This window comes from Notolepis coatsorum (assembly GCF_963971535.1).
Source record: "Notolepis coatsorum genome assembly, chromosome: 1".
Lineage (NCBI taxonomy): Eukaryota > Metazoa > Chordata > Actinopteri > Aulopiformes > Paralepididae > Notolepis > Notolepis coatsorum.
Genome location: NC_140165.1, coordinates 160,362,029 through 160,379,627, shown reverse-complemented (window position 1 = coordinate 160,379,627; position 17,599 = coordinate 160,362,029). Strand labels below are relative to the sequence as shown.

The following is a 17,599-nucleotide window of genomic DNA, read 5'->3' as shown; positions in this document are numbered from 1 at the left end:
TAGGATAACCCGTTGTGTAACTGGACTTATCCGGCGCATTAATCAAACGCTCAACTACCGCATATTCTTCTAGGATAACCCGTTTGGTAACTGAGTTTACTCCTCGCGTGCGGACTCGCTGGAGCTGTCGTTCAAGACGTCCTTCTTCCTCTGTGAAGAACGCCGAAGAGAAAGCCACTCCCCGTTGCACCTTGCGATGAAAACATTTCTTCCTCTCTTGATATCCTTCCTGTCCAGCGACCACCACCACCGCCGCCTGCCGGCACTTGTAATCCTGTCTCCCTATGAAACGTCAATGTCAAGAAGGGGTGATCAAAGAGAACCGCACGTTAAATGTCCACAACGTCCTCGTGAACACGGGGAATGCAAAAGATTACGTTAGCCAATCTGAATAATAGCAGACATATTCAGGTTGCTACACAAATTAGTATAACAACAGGAACAGTGTATTGCACTACTAAAGCTACCTAGCATGTCCTATATGCTCTGTAAATACTATGTACAGATACCGAGATGTCACACCATGTTACCTGTTTATTGCACTGTTTTTATTGGATTCTATTATATGTTGTACCACTGTATTTTTATTGGATTCTATTATATGTTGTACCACTGTATTGCACATCGTCGCGGGCAAGACCACCCGCATTTCATTGTATACCTGTATGCCGTGACAATTAAAACTCTTGACTTGACTTGACTTGACTTTCATCAGTGTTTTAAAGTGCATATCATTAATGTTAATGCCAAATAAACTGAACGTGCTTCTCATCTTGACTAGCTCGTCGTAGAGGGGGTGGGAGGGATTCTCCAGGATAGCAGCCAGCTTCCTTCTCATCCCCCTCTCTGCCATCACCTCTAGTCTGACCAGCTCGACTCCCACCACGGAGCTAGCCTTCCTCACCAGCTTCTTCAGTTTGTTGGTGTCCCTCGAGTTGATGTAGCCCCCCCAGCAGGGAGCGAAATTAACTTTTTGACTCACCGGCCAGTGGCGGGTAGATGGGAAGAATCTACCCACCAAGCATATTTCTTACCTGCCAATTTTTTTTTGATTAAAAAAAAATATATATATATATTTTATATAAAAACATTTTTTTTAAATAAAATATATATTATATAATCATACTTGTAGTTGTATTATCTGCGAGACATCGCCACCACGCAATAAGTCAAAATGCTCGCTATCTGCAAACAGCTCCACTGTCTGTGTGTATACTTGAGTAGCCTCCAGCTCCAGCAAGGATTCTCCGGCGCTGCAGCTAGACCCTATATTCAGCTAGACCCTACATTCAGCATGCAAGGATTCTCCGGCGATGCAGCTGGACCCTATTGGTATAATGTTACGGTTCTTTGGTCAAATCACATTCAACATGCCCTCAGCTAGAATTACGCATTGAATCAATGTTATAAGACATTGATATCAGGAGCTATCTGTAGCTACTGCTAGCCCGCTAGATAACGTTAAGACAATTTAGTTTACTGGGACATATAGATCTAACGTGAGCTAGTGTGGTATAATTTGGTAATATAGCTCCTAAATATTGGAAAATGTCACTAAAAGAAAAGGTTTTAAGCATACATAGGCTTTGGTCAGGAAACAGCATTCTATCACATTCAGGCAAAGGCCTAGGAGCAGGATGTAATCAAGGCAGGGTGTGTGTTGGAATGTGAGAGACAGTAGGTGGGTCTATAAGAAATGTTTACAATGGGTGTGGGCCAACAGCTAAAACAATGAGCGGGGCACATCACATGACTCTGTTATCTGTGGGGTCTCTAGTGTCACACCGAAATAGGCCGCTGGAACATAGGAGGACCTAGTTTCAGGATTACAGAAGAACTCATACTTTTAAATGAATGTTTATATCCTGAATGAAACTTCAAGTAAAATGGCAAATATTACTGTTATGTTGGATTGGTGATGCTGAATAGAATGATATAAAATATGCTGTGTTTATGACAGAGAGTCATCGAGGTTACAATCAAGCCTATTAAATAAACCAAATTGGAATAATACCCAACATGCTGAGTAATAGCTGTTTGAAATAGATATAGAACTAAGCTAAAAGAATAATTATAAAACTATGAAACTGGGCTTGATGGTAACAGACGGTGATTCTCATCTCATATAAAGATTCTACTAGTTAAAAGTAATATGTCTGTGTTTAGAAATGAGATGAAACAATGTGGTACAAATAGGAGCAAATGATCCTTGATTGAATTAAGTGGGAAATATTATAATGATTAAATATAAACTGTTTGTAGTTATTCAACTTAAGTTAAAAGGACTGTTCTGAGACTTAATACCACAGTTATTAAGTCTATTTTTAACTAAGCAAATAGCCCTTTGATTTGAAACAATGAAACGAGAAACAGTTGGACTAAGGCCCACCTTCTTTGAAATTTGAACAGTGAATGCTGGGGATTGGATGAAACCATTTGGGTGAGGTCATGGATGACCTCACTTTGAGGAGTTTCGCCTTGTTGATAAAAAGGGGGGTGGGAATCACAACAGAAGAACAATGGCAACAGAACACACCACCCCCACGGAGAGGACGGCGAAACAGCAAGCAAAGGAACACACGAAGAAGAAGCTTTTTGGAACGAGAAAATAATCCCTTTGTTGTCAGCAGACAACAAAGAAAATCAACAACTCAACGATGAAGATTATTATTCTTTAATCTACCTTCTTAGTCTAGTATTGGGGACAAACGGCATAGTGTTTAGTCCATCAATACTAGTGCACACTCCATTTTCCATTGAAACCAGAATCATTGTTATTTCACTTTTTACTTTGAATTAAAAACAGATCTGAGACAACTTCTCCTCTTCTTTCTCCTGCTAAGCTGCCGTCCTACAGACCGCACTGGTCTTTATAAGTAAATAGGTTTTAAGGTGAATTTAGATACACAACGCAGAGTACAGGTAGTTAGATGGTTTTATGAGATAAAACCCTTATTCCTTTTTACTATAATTGGTGCTGTGGCCCTAGGCTGGAGCGCTCAAGAATTTTTTTTCTTTCTCTCGGCTAATCGGCGCTTGGGAGATCGGGTTCATCACGACAGTCTCCTGCGAATCTACAAAGGGATCAGGTGAGTGAATACGGGGCCGTGATGGATGAAAATACGGGGGGGTTCAGTTCGAACAGGGGTTGGGAAATGTGATTACCTCATGGGATTCTCACCAGGACGGAGCGGCCGTCGGGGAGGGAGATAATGGGGTAGGCAGGGTATGCGTGGCGATCACAGATCATATAGGGCAGGAATGTCAGTTTAAAGCGGGGATGTCCCAGCCGGTCACTCGGTAACTGATGGTGTTGTACTGCGCGTTGGCGTGTGGTTCTGATCGAGGCCACATTCGTTTTTGCGTTTAGGAAGTACGATAGGATACGCCCTGGGATACAAGACAGGCCGTGTCTTTCCAGGGAGCGTAAGAATGTGATAGTTATTTTTTTCGTGAATCTGAGCAGTGGGTGGACCGGGTGTACGAATTGCTGGGCAACGCAGGACTTCCGTTCGTTGGCGCCTCTCAAGCGGCGGGGAACGGAGGTTTTAAACGTCGGCAAACGATGCAGATGGAATTTACAGGCTCTAAATCCAACGCTGAAACAGATCCGCGGAATCAGGTGGATATGTAAGAGGGCGCTAATATGATGGTGGTCATCACGGGTCGCGGGGTTATAAACGTGGTATGGTGAAATAGGTGAACGGGGGCCTTTCGAAGCTTAACGCGTAGGCTTTTGAAAATATTACTGAGACTAGCCGGTCACCTCGAAAGTTTTAACGGGGAGGGGATTTTTTCTGGGATATCAGCCGATCTAAATATAATCGATCCGACATTAAGGGTTGGTTAGGAGGATGCAGGGTTTGCTTGTTAACCCGTGAGAAGGTTGATTGCAGAAAGCAAAAGCCGCAGCAGATCCGATTAGAACGTGTTTAGCTTCGGCGTCCTATTTCGACACGTTCGTCGCGGCAAACGGGGACAATAGCGCTTAGCAACAAGTCGTTTCAATATACTGTTTATAATGTAAATGTTAATTGCATGTATTGTGTACTAACGCTCTTAAGCGCGGTGGAAATTAGTGCGGCGAAACTATTGAAAATAGTAACAATGTGTGGTAATGCTAATGTTAAAGCTAGGATAACATTGAGGCTAACGCCCGAGCTATCGACTAGCTAAAAGGTCAAACTAGCCTTTCGAAAACGGAAGACAACAAACACTTTGAACCGGAAGTCGTTTTAAGCAAGTCGGGTATGAAAAGTTTTTATATTTTTTAAGCTGTGATAATATGCGCTTACGTTGGATTAAAGTCCAGTTAATGGATGAAGGCCGCTGCGGCGTGACTCGCGGCTACCTATGTTCAAATGCTGAAGGCCGCTGCGGCGTGGCTCGCGGCTACCTATGTTCAAATGCTGAAGGCCGCTGCGGCGTGGCTCGCGGCTACCTATGTTCAAATGCTGAAGGCCGCTGCGGCATGGCTCGCGGCTACCTAGGCTACGTGCTGACATGACACTGGGTCTGTTCAATACTGAATGATTGTGAATGAGTGATATTGTTGTGTGACTGAGGTATCACTAATGTTAAATGCGTCGTGTGAATTGCAGTGTATTGTTGTATTGTTATGAAATTCTGTTGACCAACAACCGCGGGGAAATGTAATGGATAACGCCGTTTTCTCGGAGGCCGTTGGGACGCGGCAGCCGTTAGCTGCTACGTTAGCCGCGGGGGCGAGCGGAGTTAACAATGGACGGGGCGTTGTGGTATCGAGTATATAGTGTGGATCGGAGGTGTGTTGGGGTCACTGGGATGTGTGGTGTACGTTAGAATTTTCGAATTCGGTGGGTTTAAGGTCATTATTTAATGAAATAAGGAATCGATTGGGACGAATAGTTTGACCCGGAAGTCGTTCTGTGCTCTGCTAGACCAATGGCGGCAGCCGGCGGCGGGGTCAGGCTAGTATTTGCAGATGGCCTATGTATGTTGTAATGTTTTTGTTTTGATTAAATCTGTACACTGGCGCTTGATTCAATACCATAGTCCCCTCCATACTCATAGCCAAGCTCAGGGACCTGGGCTTGAACTATGACCTCTGCCAGTGGGTCTTGGACTTCCTGACTGGCAGACCCCAGGTGGTGAGAGCAGGCAACTACACCTCCTCATCCATCACCCTCAACATAGGGGCCCCCCAGGGCTGTGTTCTGAGTCCCCTCCTCTACTCCCTGTACACACACGACTGTGTGGCTCAGCGGAGTAGCAATACAATCATCAAATTTGCTGACGACACAGTGGTGGTGGGCCTGATCTCTGCCAACGACGAGAGGGCCTACCTGGAAGAGGTCAAGGTCCTGGCGGGATGGTGCCAGGAAAACAGCCTCTCCCTGAACGTCAGCAAAACAAAGGAGATGATTGTGGACTTCAGGAGGTCGGGGGTCAAGGACTACAGCCCCCTCAGCATCGACGGGGCACCGGTTGAGAGAGTCAACAGCTTTAAGTACCTCGGAGCCTACATATCCGAGGACTTGACATGGACCACACACATTGACAGTGTTGTGAAGAAGGCACGACAACGCCTCTACTTCCTCAGGCGCCTAAGGAAGTTCCAAGTCAGTCAGAAGATCCTTAAGAACTTCTACTCATGTACAATAGAGAGCATCTTGACCGGCAACATCACCTCCTGGTTTGGGAATAGCACTGCACAAGACCGAAGCAGACTACAAAGAGTGACACGTTCAGCCGAACGCACAATTGGAGGGGGGCTCCCCACCCTCCAGAACATTTACAACAAGCGTTGCAAGGGCAAGGCTAAGAGAATCATTAAAGACTCCAGTCACCCGAACAACTGCCTCTTTGAACTGCTGCGGTCAGGCAAGCGATACCGGAGTCTCAAGGCGAGCACAGAAAGACTCAGAAGAAGCTTCTATCCCCAGGCCATCAGGCTGCTAAACGAACAATGAACACTACACAACAACAACCACCAAACGCACATAGCACACACATCCACACGCACACACTCACTTTAAACAAACACACTGTAGCACCCACTCCACACACTTTATAGCACACACCCACTTTAAACAAACACACTGTAGCACCCACTCCCCACACTTTATATTTATTGATGAAGGATTGCACTACAACTCGTACACCTTACTGTAAATTGTACCTAAATTGTACCTCATCCCATTTCTGCTTTGCACTATATAGTACTGTACATTAGTACACTGCATAGTATTGTATATTATATGGTAACTCAGAACATTGTACATATGTCTATACCGAACACTGTGACCTCATTTTCTTCTTCTAAATTACATGCTATACTATGTTATTTGATACTATCTTGTCTAGCACAGTCTCTGGAGCGTAACAGTAAGAAGCATTTTGTATGAAAGTATTCTGTACTTCTGTATGACAACTATTAAAGAAACTTGAAACTTGAAACTTGAGGGGATTGAAGTTCTGCTGCGGGGTGGAGCTGTGTTGTGCTGACATTGCGGTGTGTCGGGCCGCTCGACACCACGGGACAATATGCCGTTTGGGGACGTTTATTGCGGTGTCGTGGTTGAAGCTAAGCTAATGCTAACTAGCCGCGCTGGCTATCACACAAATGGCTAACGAAGCTAATATGCTAAGCTACCTATGCTAACGGCGTAGCATGATGAGACTCTCGGGATATCTCGCAATGTGCTAGTAATACAACTTGGCATGTAAACAAGGAGCGCGGCCATCTTGGGAAGGGGCGCCGTGTTTATTATCTAGGGTAGGGGCGCGGGGCGTCCATTTTGAGGGATTTATTTTTTCTAGGTGGTGTTTGTTTGGGATTGCAGTAGGGTGCGGCAGAGGCCAGGTTTAGGTTTCCATTCAGAGCTGCTTTGGTTTTCGTTTTGTCCCACACACAGGATGTTTTGTTCTTTTAGAGGTTAGTTTGATAGTATGGTTAGATTGTTATGCTGTAGTGGTGATTGATAGTATTGTGTGGTCTGGTAGTAGGATGTGGGGGACTGTGGGGACTCTCTCTCTCTCGCTCTCTCCCCCTCTCCCTCCTCCCCCTCCCCCTTTCTCTCTTCCCTCTCGCTCTCTCGCTCTCTCCCTCCTCCCCCTCCCGCTCTCCCTTACTCTCTTCCCTCTTTCTCTCTCTCTTTTTCTCCCTTGTCACAGGGATGGCGTTGAGGTCTGAGTTGACTTTCTATTTGGTATTCGGTTGCAGTGTTATGTTGTTAAAATGAGGGCGATGTAATGGGGGAAGTGGAGGTTTAGTTTGAGTGAGGTGGAGGTTTAGTTTAAGTGCAAATGGGGTGGCACAGGTGTGCATTAGGATGTGCACTGTGGTGCGGTGGTGCGCTCACTCATATTCCCCCCCTTCTCCTTCTCACTCTCCCTCGTTATTGATTTGGTTCAGTAGGCCTGGTGGCTCATACAAGTTGTGTGTACAGTTGAGTTCAGGCTAGGTTAGATATGGGGACTTGCAGTGATGGGAGCTGAGTGAGCTCTCTGTCTCTCTTTTTTTCTCCTGCTTGGTTGATGCCTTTAGGACAGGGGCTTGAGAGTGAAGTGTGGATTTGTTTGTTTGTTTATTGGGGTTTCCTGTTTATATACTGGATTAAGCCATCCTTCTCAATTTTTGCCTTAAGCTTGGGTATTATTTTTGTAGGGGAAGGTGTAGTAACGGTTGAGGGATGCGTTTGCGGTTATAGTGTGGATTTGTTTGTATTGTTTATTGGGATTTCCTGTTTATGTACTGGATTGAGTGGTGCTAGGGTGGTCTGTAGGTTTCTAGTGCTGGTTTGGTTGACGCCCGCAAAATGGTGATGGCGGGTGGGACATGTGCAGTGACAGTGGTAATGACCAGCGTCAGGGCGATGATGTCGTGGCAGCGGGCGGTGGAGCCATACGCTCTGGCTCTCTCCGGGTCTCCAGCCGCCTTCCGGTCCCTTGACTTGATGGTGAGGTGAAGTGCTGCTGACCCGGGGCAACACAGGTTCTGGTTGGCGACTCTGGCTGGTGTGACGGGGACTCCATGTCGGTGTCTTTTGTGTTGCGTTCATGGTGGTGTGGGTGTAAGTTGAGTTTGAGGTTGTGTTTGGGACTCTCTGCGCAGATGGACCTGCGTTTGGGGGGTCGCTCTGCTCGGCTGCTCCTGCGGTTGCGATGGTAGAGTGTGTTTCGGGAGTCGGTGGTAGAATTCTCGCCTGCCATGGTTGTATGTATGTATGTGTAGTTTTTTTCATTTGGACAGGGTGCTAGCTCCTTATTCGCTTTAGCATAGGTTGTGCAGGGACGTGTTGTTATGACGGATGTGGGAGCTGGGTGCCGGGTGGGCGCTACCCATCTGAGTGCGTGTGTGGTGGAAGGATGTTTGTGGTATTCCTGGTGAAGGGGGCAGAGGATTTTCATTCGGGTTCGAAACCGAGGCGAGAATGCTTTGGGCTGAGTGGTGGCAGATCCTTGGTAGTCAGGTATCTGTGGGAATATTGCGACGAGTATGGTGCTGGGGTCTATGGTTTATAACATGGACAGCTGGACACTGTGCGAGCACGGGGATTCTGTGATATGAGTAGCTGAAAATAAAAAAATTTCCTCGTGAGATGATGGCGTGTGTTTAACACCTATGGTTTGGTGTTAATCAGTGTTGGGCAAGTTACTTTTAAAAAGTAACTAGTTACAGTTACTAGTTACTTCTTCCAAAAAGTAACTAAATTACTTACTCAGTTACAAATTATAAAAGTAACTAGTTACTTCAGAAAGTAACTATTGCGTTACTTTCAATATTATTTTTTTTACATAAACAACATACACAAATCTAAAATATTTTAATGTTGCTGTGGGACAAAGTGAGACTAGCCTCCAATCAAATGCCATGTATGTAGATATTATAATTACTATGTTTATATAGTGGATCATACAAATACAATAGATGTTTTGGAACTTTTGATATGTATTGCCCCTCAACAGGCCACAACTGGGCAACATTAAATTATGCTTGTTAAGCACTATACCAAAAATAAATAACAAATATATACTGATTGATTGAACATTTTAATTAACAGATTGCAGAATGGGTACAGCAGTACGGCTCAATACACACAATTGTTAAGGGGATGCAGATCAGAGAAAGACTTTCGTCTTGTTTACATCAGGGTCCCCCATTTTCAATTCATGACATTTATGACATACACAACATACAGATATAAGAATCGAATCATTCTAAACCAGGGGTCTCAAACTCAATTTACCTGGGGGCCGCTGGAGGTAGAGTCTGGGTGAGGCTGGGCCGCATCAAATATTCCACAAAAAAGGGTTTAAAGTATTCAAAAAAAAAGTACAACTGATCCAATCTTCTCACAAACAAACTCACTAAAACCTCACAAACACCAGCAACTGAGCATTCTCAGTGGTGTCAGTGGACTCATCCACAGCTATGGAAATGCATGTGCATTTTTTTAACAATAATTCTGCTTGCAGCTTGATATGATTTCATTCCATTTATTTTTGTGGTTCTTAGCACTGAATTCTGAGGAAAGGCTGCTTCAAAATAACTGTGTTTTGTTTCATAGTGGCTTCAAATTGCCACTCTTCACAAGAGCTACCGTTTCTTGGTGCTGGGAGGATGCACGCATATTCTTTAGTCCATGCACCATTGAATTGCAGCGATTTTCACTGTCGACTTTTCTTTTACTTTCTTTGAACATGCCACATTTTTCTACTAACTGCCTGCTGGCGAAACTAGGCTACTAGCTACATTTATCTCACAGGGATACAACTGGGAATGAGGTTACTAGCTACAGTACCTGCAGATTAGACAACCTGTCGATGCGCTGTCAACTCGCTCTGACTCGGCCCTGCTGAAAGACAACTTGCATTCCGTCAAGACCCGCCCTACTCTGCTCTGATTCGCAGACTGTGGGTGGGGGGGATACACGCTGACGGGACGCTGAATGTGATTGGACCAGAGTAGACAGACAGAGACAGTGGAGCAGTGCTTGCAGAGATGAGTGGAGAATTTGCGCACTAAACAAGGAAGAACATATTGCCCCTCAGCGCAGATATGTCTGATGAAAGAAACAGGTTCATTCATAGTAACGCGCCGCATTTATTTGCAGTAACGGCAACAGCGTTATTGAGATTGGAAGAGTAATCAGTTAGATTACTCGTTACTGAAAAAACTAATGCCGTTAGTAACGTCATTACTTATAGCGCCGTTATTCCCATCACTGGTGTTAATAAGGGGGAATGGAGATTAATTATGAGTAATTATGTGAATAATGTGATGTAAGATAGGAATACATTATAGACTTGCTCAGATAGAAATAAATACAGCAACACATAGAAGCTAATGTTGAAATTACATCTACACATAGTCATGAAGCTGTCAGTGACAATTAGAATGTTATATGAGATTGAGACGACAAATACATTGAGCAAAGAAGACATTTTGATCAACTAGATTACCATATCCATCACAAATGTTTAGAAATGATAGGTTGTAAAACTAATTCTGATTGTTCAAAGGAAAGGACCGTCAACGTACCAATGGACGGGAGAGGTTGATGTACAATGGGTGTTCCTCAGAGAGCCGAGGACACGACAAGGGATTGGGAAAAATCCAGTTTTCCAATTGGACAACGGGAAAAGGCTAAGGCCGTGTCGTTATGATTCAAAAAAATAAATTGCACTAACTCTCTCTAAAGTGGTATTAGTATAGAGACGCGCAACATTTCTATGCTTAAGATAAATAATGAAATGAATAGTGAATATCACTGGAATTTAAGTTTTTTTTTCTTTCTTTCTCCACAGTTGCTCGGGGCGGACTGAGACAGTGCTGACGACTCCAACTCCAACTGGGGAAATAATTGGCTATTTGAAGCCTGGGTATAGTATAATAAGCGTCTTGTCAATTCCTGTCTGCACCAATAAAATCTGAAAGTGTGAGTGATTTTTTAACTCAAGTTGGTAAAAATAGTTTGAAACACAGAGAAACTTGTTTTTCCAAACGGTGATATTGCGAGTGTGTGAAAGTGGTGAGAATGTCGAATGCCCAACAGGTTCACCCTGGTGGAACATTGATAGGAGCAACTAAAGGTTTAGATGCAATAACCATAGCAAAGGTAGACAATCTGTCTATTTCAATGACTGGAAATGTCACAATAAAAGTAAAGAAGCAATGGCCAAAGATATTCAGGCCTTTACAAAACCTTGTATTTAAGTATAGGAAAGGAGGCCGTTATAGATCGCGTAACCAAATTAAAAAACAGAAAAAGAAAGAACGAAGGGCAATTAATGCCGGCAATGGTAGCATGCCAATAACCTCTGCAGACACGTCATTGACCGAATTGAGTAGTGACGTTAACCTGATTGATTTGAATATGACTGATTCCCCTCATGAGACAAGCATGTCTGAGGGACTTGGAATGATGATTTTGATTCCAACACAGGGGGTCTTTCAGGAGAGAGAACCAGAGACAACTGTTTTACCAGAGCCGATCCACGCTGGAGTGTCCATTGCAGGTGACTGCAATTTAACCAAGGGACAAAGAAAGCGACTGAGGAGAGCGGCATTGTTACATCAGTCCTGGGAAGTTGACTCTGGCCGTACGGCTGGAGCAGAGACCGACAGCAGGTATGGGAAAATACACAAACATTTTCCACAGGCCACCAGATTCCCTTGCCCGGGCTTCCCCCACCCCCAACACCAGCACCAAACTGAGAGACGTGGCCCGGTGACGAGGAGCCAGTCAGCGAGGGCCAGGGTGGAGGAAGAGAGGATGACGTGCCTCTCTCCAGAAAGACAGAGGGCATTCACGGAAGCATCCGAAAGACATGAGACAGTCCGTAGAAAGCTGGTGGAGAAACAGCTGGCGGTTGACCGAGTCGCACACGAGAGGGACATGCTAGAACGAGAACTAGCGGAACAGACTGAGATCATGAGTGATGTAATTTTAGAAGTTGTGTTCCGTGCTGCAGAACTCCGTGAACGAGAGATGTTGCTTGCTCCGGTGCCCGGATGGGGAACTGGGCCGCAACATGGTAATGAGAACGGCGGGCGGGGTGAGTTTCCAAGCCCCTCCCAACAACAGGCTCAAAGGACGGCGGCTGAAAGGAACAGGTATGTGGCTTTCTCCCCAGAACAGGCTCAAGGGGGGCGAGACCAAAGATGGACTGTCGGAGGAAAGGGCCATGGAGGTAATGGCAGAGAGCGAGGACAGACTCTGGGCCCGATGGACCCAGGGCCATCCGATTACAGGCGGGGGGCCCACAGGGCCCCACAACCAAGGGAACAAGGACAGGCTTGCTGGACATGTGGACTGATAGGTCATTATCAAAGGTCATGTCTGCAGAGGGCATCGGCTGAATAAAAAGATATAGATATGTATTAAAAATAAAAATGAATTGAATAAAAAAAAAGCTATTGAGTAGAATAAAAATAGAAAAGAAAATATATAGATGGGTTAGGTGATTGGGTTATGTGTGTAAGTTACTAAAAGAATGTGTGACTAACGTGGAAAGATGGAGTAACTGACAGTTGCATGGCTAATCGTACTAACAACAAAATGGTAGTTGAAAACAGATTTTTGGAACATTTAATATTAGAAAGAGTAATGATATGGTACTGCTTCAGTTAGTGACCAGTAGTAAATATCCATGCTTGATCAGTAAGTGGATTGGTCAAAGGGATGATTGCATGATTAAGAAATTAAGAAGAAGATATTGATAGACGAACATTAACAAACATGATTGAACAGATATGAGTTTATTTCTTTTTATTTTTCTTTCCTAGTTTTTACAAGCAATTTCTGCCTCAGGCCGGGAGTTTTCATTTTGTTTATTCTTTAGATTTTTTTACTTTCTCTTTCTTAGTGTTACGGGGGTGGTTATGCCCCTAGAGGATAGGTTGATTTTGTTTCTAGGAGTGAGTTGAAGAATGACACGCACAGTTTTGGGTTATTGTTTTCATTTGTTTTGGCATGTTTTTCTTTGTTTTTGTTTATTTTCTCTATTTTTTCTTAGGAGCGGAGGATGGTGGCGACACAGCGGGACTGGTAGTATATGTCTGTATAGTGGACTGAGAACAAAGTGGATGGACTAGAGCTGGTTCATGATTTTGTTCTCCGCCCATTGAGAATCGAGATTTAGGATCTGGGAGGTTGTGTCGCGGTTTTGTGGGAAGTGTTGGAAAAACATGATTCTCTGTACATGGATAAGCTCAGTAGGTTTTGGTCGCCATTGGCCAAATAGCTTTTGTGTAAGGTGTGGACGTGTGTAATTGATAATTGGCTTGTGGGGGACTCTGACGGCTTGTTAGAGGCTGGCAGAGTGGGTGAAAGAGGTGTGTTTAAAGCGACTGTGGTTTGTTGCCAGGTTATAAGATTTGTTGGAGACGGGGTCTCGTCAGTGCTGGCTGTCCGTACCGAGGAGAACTGTCTGGAAACGAAGGTATGATTGTGAAAATGATATTCCACATTCATAGGGTGGTGGGGTATACTACTGTGTTGAACTTGAGACATTGGTCTAGTAAAATAGTACAGCACAAAGTAATGAGAGCCATGTGAATTTTTTTGAATATTAACGATCTAGAAGCCATGAAATATATAGATAAATGATTTGGAAAAGAAAAGAAAGTTGTCAAACTCAGAACAGTAAAGAGTGTCTGAGGGAGGAAAAAATTTGGATTCTCAATCAATTGTTGTGATAAAAGTAACCTGCGTTGTCCACCGAAGCGATATATACTCACTGCAGGATACGGATGGGAGATTGGTTTGTCAGCATTCGTCAGAGTGTGGTACGAGGAAAACCAAGGACTCCATCGGTACTGTTGATCCAAGACACTGGCTAGTGTCTACCCAGCGGTTCCATGGGGAACCACAACACTGCGGGTACCAAGATATCCAGGAGAAGCCTAACTCTCAAGCGTTGAGAGTTCCGGCCAACGCAGTGATCGAGTCTTGAGGCTTCGGAGGGGAACGAGAGAGGCCAAACGACAGGCAATCTACGAGGAGAAGGGCTGCAAGGCCCCATCAACTGCTCCGGCTGTCAACAGACAGGCTGCAAGGCCTCATCAACTGCTCCGGCTGTCAACAGATAGGCGGCAAGGCCTTATCAACTGACCGGGTGTCATCGAGCGAGGGGGTTGAACCCCTATCGGCCCTATCAACGACCAGGCGGAGGGTGGAGAGAACCATAACCTCTTCCACTATTCCGAGGGTCGACGGGGTCGAGCCAACGACGACTGTAGGAGACAACACAACCTCCTCAACAGCCGTAACAGCGCCAGAGGGGAGGTCAAATCACCCCACCTGAGATCGACGCAACTGACATCCGAGGGAAGAGCTCCTGTTTCAACTGAACAGGTCATACAGCAGGGGGTCATGCCCAGTGATGCCGGTAACGCGTTACTAAGTAACGCGTTATTGTAATCTGATTACTTTCCCCCGAAAATAGTAATCTAACGCGTTAATCTTTAAAAGCCAGTAATCTGATTGCAGTTACTTGTCCAAGTGGCTGTGCATTACTATTTCGTTACTATCTCATCATAAATTCATAATGCAGGCGGAATGCAGTATTTTATTTCGTTTTCGACAGTCAAAAATACATTTTGAGCTGTTTTTCTTTTGGGAGTGACGTAGTGTGGCAGTGAAAGGGTTACACAAGAATGTGTCCCCGCGGCGTGACTGGACACTCTGTCTGTGAGTGACATCTGCTTTGGTACAATCACATTCCCCATCCACAGTCTGCGAATCAGAGGCAGAGTAGGGCGGGTCTTCACAGCACGTCATGTGACATATGCGCCAATCGTGTGACAGCAGGGCTACGTCGTCGGAGAATTCCACCCCAAAACGCTTGGCAAAATTAAAAGTGAGTTTCTGTTCAGACTTCCATCCCAAAACGCTCGTATAGCCTCAGTCACTACTTCACGTTCATATGCGGAGGAAACAAAATACTGTCTACCGCTAAAAACAGCACATCCAATTGCATTGAAAGCATCTGGAATCACAACACTGGGGGACCCTGATGTAAACAAGACAAAAGTCTTTCTCTGGTCTGCATCCCCTTAACAATTGTATGTATTGAGCTGTACTGTACTGTACCCATTCTGCAATCTGTTAATAAAGTTTTCATTCATTCATTCACTAGCCGACGCTTCGACTAGGTACAGGAGGACTCGGAGGCCAGCCAAACAGCAAAAGAGAGAGATTGTTTCTTTCCCTTTTGATTAATGTATATTTGATGGTGGCAGAGCAAACGCTCTTATTTGCCAGATTTACAGTTAATTTACATGTTAAAGAGAGACTGATTGTATGTTTATAGAGAGACATTTATAAAAACAATTTAATAGTTACAGTTGATATAATTGAATAGTTCAGCCTGCATTTGTTAGATGTGAATGGATATACACTGGTTTTGTAAAACCACTGGCTGGCTGCTCTAATGCTGTGAGCATCATAGACTGTTGCTTTACCATACTTGATGGTACAGAAGCTGAAGCACTAGTTTAACAATTTACGTTATGTGCAGAGAAACAAGTTAAAAACAATTTATGCACTTTCAATAAAGCGTTTAAAAAAAACGGTTGGGGGAACGACGACGACTTCGTAACCTAGTTACTTTCAAAGTAACTAAGTTACTCTGATAATCAAGTAATCAGTAAAGTAACTTGGATTACTTTTTAAAGGAGTAATCAATAATCAGTAATCGGATTACTTTTACAAGTAATCTGTGGCATCACTGGTCATGCCCCTATTGAGTGACAGCACGAGGCGACCAGGCCTCGACAGAAGAAGGGGAGGGATCGGAAGGCAAAAAGGTGGCTTTCTGATTCTACCTCCCTGTTTGAAGCCAAGAGATGTGAGTGGCAGTTAGAGTGAGATCAACAGTTTTGATCTGCACCATCTCTGAGAAATGAGGAGGGGTGGATAGGTCAATCCGGCAGACATTGACCCCCTCTCCCTGCTCCAAGTCAGAAGTTGACACCCCTAATGGAAACCAGTGGAAATTGATCCTGGTAAGCGAGGTCTGATGAATATCAGAGGGGGAGAAAAAGGGTGTCAAAGACTGCACACTGTGAATGAGATTGGACTGAAAATAAAGACGTTTGAGTGGTTATAATTATACATAGGAAAGAGATTTTTTTTTAGGATCAGAGTGTGGTATGCAGTATGTATTTTTATCCAAGTATGATTTAAAATGTTTTATTTTTATCCTGGTGGTGGAAAGCAGTAAGCAGAAGTTAGGATCTATATTTAGCATATTATACTAGCTAATTAAGGATAGTTAATCTCTATCCAAGTGTGGATTTGTGGTATAATTTGGTAATATAGCTCCTAAATATTGGAAAATGTCACTAAAAGAAAAGGTTTTAAGCATACATAGGCTTTGGTCAGGAAACAGCATTCTATCACATTCAGGCAAAGGCCTAGGAGCAGGATGTAATCAAGGCAGGGTGTGTGTTGGAATGTGAGAGACAGTAGGTGGGTCAATAAGAAATGTTTACAATGGGTGTGGGCCAACAGCTAAAACAATGAGCGGGGCACATCACATGACTCTGTTATCTGTGGGGTCTCTAGTGTCACACCGAAATAGGCCGCTGGAACATAGGAGGACCTAGTTTCAGGATTACAGAAGAACTCATACTTTTAAATGAATGTTTATATCCTGAATGAAACTTCAAGTAAAATGGCAAATATTACTGTTATGTTGGATTGGTGATGCTGAATATAATGATATAAAATATGCTGTGTTTATGACAGAGAGTCATCGAGGTTACAATCAAGCCTATTAAATAAACCAAATTGGAAGAATACCCAACATGCTGAGTAATAGCTGTTTGAAATAGATATAGAACTAAGCTAAAAGAATAATTATAAAACTATGAAACTGGGCTTGATGGTAACAGACGGTGATTCTCATCTCATATAAAGATTCTACTAGTTAAAAGTAATATGTCTGTGTTTAGAAATGAGATGAAACAATGTGGTACAAATAGGAGCAAATGAGCCTTGGTTGAATTAAGTGGGAAATATTATAATGATTAAATATAAACTGTTAGTTATTCTGTAGTTATTCAACTTAAGTTAAAAGGACTGTTCTGAGACTTAATACCACAGTTATTAAGTATATTTTTAACTAAGCAAATAGCCCTTTGATTTGAAACAATGAAACGAGAAACAGTTGGACTAAGGCCCACCTTCTTTGAAATTTGAACGGTGAATGCTGGGGATTGGATGAGACCATTTGGGTGAGGTCATGGATGACCTCACTTTGAGGAGTTTCGCCTCGTTGATAAAAAGGGGGGTGGGAATCACAACAGAAGAACAACGGCAACAGAACACACCACCCCCACGGAGAGGACGGCGAAACAGCAAGCAGAGGAACACACGAAGAAGAAGCTTTTTGGAACTCTCAACGATGAAGATTATTATTCTTTAATCTACCTTCTTAGTCTAGTATTGGGGACAAACGGCATAGTGTTTAGTCCATCAATACTAGTGCACACTCCATCTTCCATTGAAACCAGAATCATTGTTATTTCACTTTTTACTTTGAATTAAAAACAGATCTGAGACAACTTCTCCTCTTCATTCTCCTGCTTAGCTGCCGTCCTACAGAC

At 43.8% G+C, this 17,599-nt stretch overlaps 1 protein-coding gene across 1 annotated transcript in view; it reads left to right on the top strand.

Moving 5' to 3' along the window:
• Nucleotides 1–12,018: 12,018 nt before the first annotated feature.
• LOC311223279 (uncharacterized protein) overlaps nt 12,019–17,599 on the top strand; it is a gene marked incomplete at its 5' end in the record, with an annotated part of 34,358 nt that continues 28,777 nt past the window's right edge. Inside the window, 2 exons of the mRNA XM_084308072.1 lie at nt 12,019–12,177; nt 13,354–13,428. Of these exons, the coding sequence (XP_084164198.1) occupies nt 12,019–12,177; nt 13,354–13,428 (234 nt within the window). The remainder of the gene's footprint in view (nt 12,178–13,353; nt 13,429–17,599) is intronic.